This window comes from Coffea eugenioides, chromosome 9 (genome assembly GCF_003713205.1).
Source record: "Coffea eugenioides isolate CCC68of chromosome 9, Ceug_1.0, whole genome shotgun sequence".
NCBI classification, from domain to species: domain Eukaryota; kingdom Viridiplantae; phylum Streptophyta; class Magnoliopsida; order Gentianales; family Rubiaceae; genus Coffea; species Coffea eugenioides.
In genome coordinates, this window is record NC_040043.1 from 8,868,075 (window position 1) to 8,874,449 (window position 6,375).

Below are 6,375 nucleotides of genomic sequence, written 5' to 3' on the forward strand. Positions count from 1 at the left end.
TATTTGATTGCTATGATTTGAGCAAGTTATTTAGCACTTTGACTCTTTAAATCATGATTAATTTGGTACCATTGATTGTGATTATCTAAGGTGTTGTTTCTGCAATGAAAATTGAGATTTAACACTAGTTCAAGAAGTGTTAAATATAGGGAGTACACTCACGAAAGTAGAGATGCACCTCTGTGGTTTTTAGTGATTCATTTCATGTTATTTCACTGAAGAAATGAACTTGTAGCTAATTTCATAACCATGAGAATAGGTATGGATTAGTTATGAGTATAAATGATTCACTACGAAAGTAGGATTCAAATGTATAAGGAAATTACACCATAACTAGCCTAGATATAGTACTTAATGATCCAAATATAGCACTTGCATGAGTAGTTAGGGATACCACAACCTAAGGAGCTTTTATTTGTTATTTTGTATAATTTCAGTAGGTTAAATTTGTTATAATTCATTGATAGTCTAAATAATAGAGAAGCTTTAGTAATACCGGTAATTGTTCACTCTTCCCAGTGGGGTCGACCCGATATATACCCTAAACTATTAGTTGACCTGTATACTTGCAGTGAATGGATGTAATTCGGTTTTTTTTTTTAACTTGTACGTATGTAAAATACCCGACAATAATTTTCACTAAATTTGAGCAAAGAAGTACCGTAAAATGTAATTGCAACATTGAGTTCTAATGCATTCTTAAACCACAAACAAGCAATAGATGATGCAGGGAATTATATGATCAATGCCGCATAATATTTTGTATGGTATTTTTCAATTTTTTTTATTTTTTCACAGACGACAACAATATATAACTATATCAACAAAATGTCTACAAAGTAGAGACGAATTGGTTTAATCAGCTTAAGCCAAGTGTGATATTCAAATGGTAAATTCAACTCAATTAGAATTACAAGTATGAAAATTTCAAAATTCCAATATAATTCCAACTTTTTACTTTAAGAAGTAAGAAATCGAGGTTCCCAAAGCTAAGATCTTGTTTATTTGACAGATTATTTGGTAATTGAAACTAGGACATAGTTATTTTATGCGATTAAGGGAGATAACTCTTTAGTCTATCATTAATTTTGATAATTCTTTGTACGGATGCAGGGCATGGACGGTTATCAGTGACAATCATCCAAAACAGTGTAATATTTTTTAAACAAATTGTAACTACTTCTTAATTGTTTGTACACGTTTACAATAAGAGTGTGATATTTTATTACAGTTCATGTGAACCTTCTTCATAATAATTGCGTGTCTATTATAAAGTTTTACAAGTAATTCACACGAAGTGTTTAGAAAATATTACATCGCTCTAGATGGTTGTCACTGACAATCATTCATATCCCGAATCCTCTTATATGGTTGGTTTTTAAGGATAAAATTCTTATTTTTTTTTGTCCCCCTATACCCGTCCATCCTCAACTATTACATCTAAAATTCGAATTATGCATCTACATAGAAAACTCTACCAGCCATTCCCTGACCCTTGTCAAACCAACAGATTACTATCCACATATGTGATGCTCGATTTCTAATATCTGATATAACTTTGAAGGCACTATTACAGCACAAAAGAAGCATATGCGACTAATCCCAAGATACAAGACTGAACTGCTATTCTGAAAAATGCAGAGAAAGAAACGATCAAATGAAAACTAATTTTCAGTAATTCCTTGCTAGCGCTTTTGAGTAATATATAGCAATGTTCAGTCTAAGTGCCATATTGAAAGTTCAAATCAAAATGCAGATTGTTAAAAAGAGATGTACCTGAAGAGATTATAAGCAACATTGCCAGTAGGATGGTTGACCAAAATAGATTCATTTTGAATCGAAGTTTGCAAGTGGGAAAATGAAACTCCGGCTCTCAGAAACAATCAAGCATAGAGGTTCCACTTTTACACAAGGTGCAGAAACTCAAATAGATATAATCAACAGGTATAAAGAGAGTGCAAATCTAATTGCATCCCTGAAATTAGTAAAGAAAAAAATGACGCCAAATATATATAATTAGTACCAGATTGAGGGGTGAACCTCATTGTTTCAAATATGTTTACATCATAAAAATAGTTACTAGTTATGCTTTGGGAGAGAATCACATTTATTGTCAAGTATGAAAAAGTAGATGGCGTGTCACAAAGAACAAATGTTTTAGAATAGCTTGAACGTTCATTTTGCACATATGCTTTTCTTTGCCAAGCAATCCTGACTGGAAAGAATTTGCCACTGAAGTTAGTTAACGGAATCAAGTCTCTGGTCAAGTGAATTCTCTCTCAAAACAGGTTTGCTTTCTGAAAGAATCAAATTTTGGTCTAATGGGTGATTAAACAATTCCTTCATAAATATACATACACTACCATGAAAAATTGGAAGCACGTACGTAACTTTTATATCCAGTCAGGAATATATTTACCACATAAAAATTAGGTGTAAAACCCTATAAACTGTCTTTAAGTTGCAAATAGTGCTGTTAATGAACTGAACTGCTTTCAAATTTGTAAACTAGAATTACTAAAAATTTTACCGTCACGTAGTCGAGCTCCCTAAATACTATCAAGTCGATTCTGAGGATCAAATTAAGTATACAATCGAACTCGTGTCAGGTAAATTGTTCAAATTTATGCTCCTTTAGACTCATTTACGCCCCAAAATACTTTTAAATTTTATGTTACAGCACTGTATATATTGTACTATATATTTTTTGTGTTGTACTTAAATTGAGTTTTCCATGCAAGGAATTTGACGAGTAAAAGTTATTAATCCCTAGATTCAATTAAGTAGCCCAAATGCCCTTTTTTTTCTTTCTCTTCACCTCTTTAGTAAATTTAGATATCTTAATGACTTTTTACTCGTTAACTCCTAGCATCCATGAGTTGGTTCAAGTACATCCCGTCAAATTGATTGTTCGAGGATGCATGGTGCTGAAAATTTAGTTTAAGGGGCTCTTGTAAACCGAAGAAAGTTCATAGGGCTACTTTGCAATTGCCAAGTTGGAAAAACTTTTTATTTTTTCCTGTTGTTTCTTTTTATTTTTTCCCTTAATAAAGGTTGGTGATGCTTTGGATAGACATCACCGACTCACAATCTTTTACTCAGAACGGCTAACAAGTGTACAATTTGCAATATAAAACATAAGCGGCTATAATTAATTATCACATATTTACTTACTGTTGTTGTCATTATCACATATTAATTATCATCAACTCTAAGTATCTACAACGGATAATCTTCTAATCTTCGCATAATAAGAAACTTTTCAATTTCTTTTATTTTTAATTTTTTCTGTAGTAGCATATCCAAAACTTAAATCTATCTTTAAATGTTCGAATCTATAGTTTTCATCTATAATTATAACAGATTTCTTTTAATTACCTATATATGCTGTTCCTATAATCATAGTTAATAACCCATGTACTACTTGTTTTCTCACTAATTCCGCAAGAATGCCGTAGATTGCACATATTAGAACGTTAAGTACTTTTTCCTACTTCTTAATCAGAGACTAATCAACTTGCTTATATTATGTATTATCAATCGTGAATAATATTCAGATATTGCAGATGCTAATATTAATGCATATGTGTGCTTTTATATGTCTTTAATAGAGTACATTTTAGCTGCCAACCCATTCTTAAACACAGAAATAAAGTATATTTCAAAATCTTTTTCTTTTCTTTCATCCTCTTTTTTAGAAATAACCAAATGGATAAGCAATGCCTGGGAGGAAATTTATTGACGGCATTAACTATTCGATGCCTAGGAGGAAATTTGTTAACAACATTAACTATTCTCTTAATTCGCATTGATTGATTCTGTTTAAGAAGATATATGTACACTGCCCACCAGAATTGAACAACCAACTGTTCTCTACACCTATGTTTTCAGACTCGGACCGGGCATTGACTCGGTCGAGCTCAGGAGTTAGGGGTCAATGGGTTCTACCGGATTCGATCGGGGTTGAACCAGATGATGTCATAAATAAAAATTATTTAAAAATTAAAATATTGTAGGTAAAATACCTAAGGGCATGTTAATATTAATAAAGTTATATTCATATATATTTGATGTTTTAAATATATTTAACAAGAAAATACAAAAAAAATTAAAACAATCAAGTAACAATTTATATTATTTAATGAACATTAACAAGTTTAGAATTAAAATTATGGACTTAATTGAAAAATAATATTAAATTTTAGGACAATATTTATAAAGTATGAAATATTTGGATATATTAATAATTTTTAACAATTTAGGGGTCAAAAGATAATATTGAAAATGTTTGACCCTTTTTTAAAAAAGCTTTAACGGTGGGGATTATATATAGAGGAGGAGGAACGGGGTTAGGACGTGATATGATGCTGCGCGGACTACGGTAATTCAAAACGTATATGGTGCTTCAATGCGTTTCCATCTGGAGGAATTAGTTAGTGCCCGGAATTAGTTATTGCTTTGACTGAACCGGTTCTTCTGATTTTTTTCTAGTCAAACCCGGTTTTTGACTGAGTTTGATCGATTTTTTAATTGTCCGATTTTTTAGAATAACTCGGACCGGATGCCTGGCCGATTCCTAGTCCGACCGGTCCGGTCCGGTCCAAATTTAAAAACACAGCTCTACACTCGTCAACTTTGTCTCAATTATGTGATCTTAGAACTTAGACCACTCCAAGGATACATTACTTTTTTTTTTGGTACTGTAAGAAATATCATCATAAAAAATAATAAAACTTAATTTTCTTGATGAAGGTTGGTAATGCATGATAATTAATATCTTAGACATTACCAACTTACCATGTATTAGTCACAAATGGCTTATTTTTCATGTAATTAATTTTGTAACGTATTCGATATATGGCAATGTAATTGTTAATTACCATATATTTATTTTTTTTCTTATATATTAGTATAGTGGCAGTAGTGTCAATTCTGATGCGGATTCATAATTATTTATCCTAAATATTTCTGCAGCTCCTATTAATGCTCAATCTTTAGCTATAAATTTCTTTGTCACTGTCTTTCATTTCATCCCCCATTAAAAAAAACGAAAAATAAAATCAAATACACCACACTTATGTCATTTTTCTATAAATTGATCACAAATGATGAAGGAAGATGCCTTGTGAGTTGGAAAAACCTCTATTTCTAAACCAAGTCTATCATAAGTTTAACCATCCACAGCTTTGTTCCTACTTATGCACCATATTTAGCCATGAATTCCATCCTTCTTACACCATCCCAATGACTGAATAAAAGAGCAATACCTAAAATTGATATAGCTTCTGTTGATTCATAAACCAAAACTCAATTCCTTTTTCTTTTCAGCAAATTGATCAGGAAAACATGGTGAACGGTCAGTGTATGCTTTGTGATTTGGGGAAACCTCCATTTCTACACCATGTCTATCACAATAACAACTATTTGCAACTTTGCACGTCTTGTTTACTCAACGTGTATCGTGGAGCCTATTGTCCAATTTGTTTCCAAGTCTATGAACCAGAAAATCCCAACCCCTCTTCAGATCTAGTCAATTGCTATTGCTGCCCGGCAATCACTCATCTCTCCTGCATTAATTCTGGAGCAGCCGCAACCTCAACCTCCATCTCTATAACCATCCGGGGGGTCCCATACATATGCCGTTCTTGTGCTGATCCAAATTTCAATTTTTTCAATCTTGGTGCAGATGAGAAAACTAAAATGTTAATGATTGATCAGCATTTCGCAAATCAGCTGATAGCTGCATCGGTGATTTCTGAGCGGACGATGAAGGAGGCTGCTGAATTACACAGGCGTTGGGCTGAGATGAAGGCTGAGGAGGCTTTGCAGGCTCGAAAGGAAGCGAAGCTAGCTATAGAATTCTTGGCACAGATGACTTCCCAGTTCAATGTGTCAAATAATAGTGAAGATGCACCAATTATCTCAATTTCAAGTTCATCTTCTGAGTTCAATGAGTCAGATAATAGCGTAGATGCACCAATTTACACAATTTCAAGTTCGTCTTCTCAGTTCAATGAGTCAGATAGTAGTGTAAATGGACCAAGTGAGTCAATTCCAAGTTCATCACATAGCAGAGAAAGTAAAAACCGAAGATCGGACTCGACGTAGAAAGCGTGACATTGACAAAAACATAGGGTATAAGTTATAGAATTGGTCCATTTTCATGGTGTTAGAATGAGGGTTTGATTATATTTTCCCTTCTGTTCTCTTTCCCCTCTTCAAAATGTTGTCCGCAAGATTAAGAAAGATTGTTAATTCTCTTCCCCCTCTTTAAAATGTTGATTTGTTTGGGTGTTATGCAGTTCTTTTTCATCATCGTTTGAAAGATTTTTGAACTTTTTTCTAACAAGTATATTGCATCTTCTACAATTAGAT

At 32.8% G+C, this 6,375-nt stretch overlaps 1 protein-coding gene across 1 annotated transcript; it reads left to right on the forward strand.

The window, feature by feature from the left end:
• Positions 1–5,346: 5,346 nt before the first annotated feature.
• Positions 5,347–6,108, forward strand: LOC113782141. Its single transcript, XM_027328051.1, has one exon. The coding sequence runs from the start codon at positions 5,347–5,349 to the stop codon at positions 6,106–6,108; it is 762 nt and encodes a 253-aa protein (XP_027183852.1).
• Positions 6,109–6,375: the final 267 nt, after the last annotated feature.

Excerpts from the sequence above, each read along its gene's own strand:
- LOC113782141 (XM_027328051.1), top strand. The coding sequence starts at position 5,347 with ATGGTGAACGGTCAGTGTATGCTTTGTGATTTGGGGAAACCTCCATTT.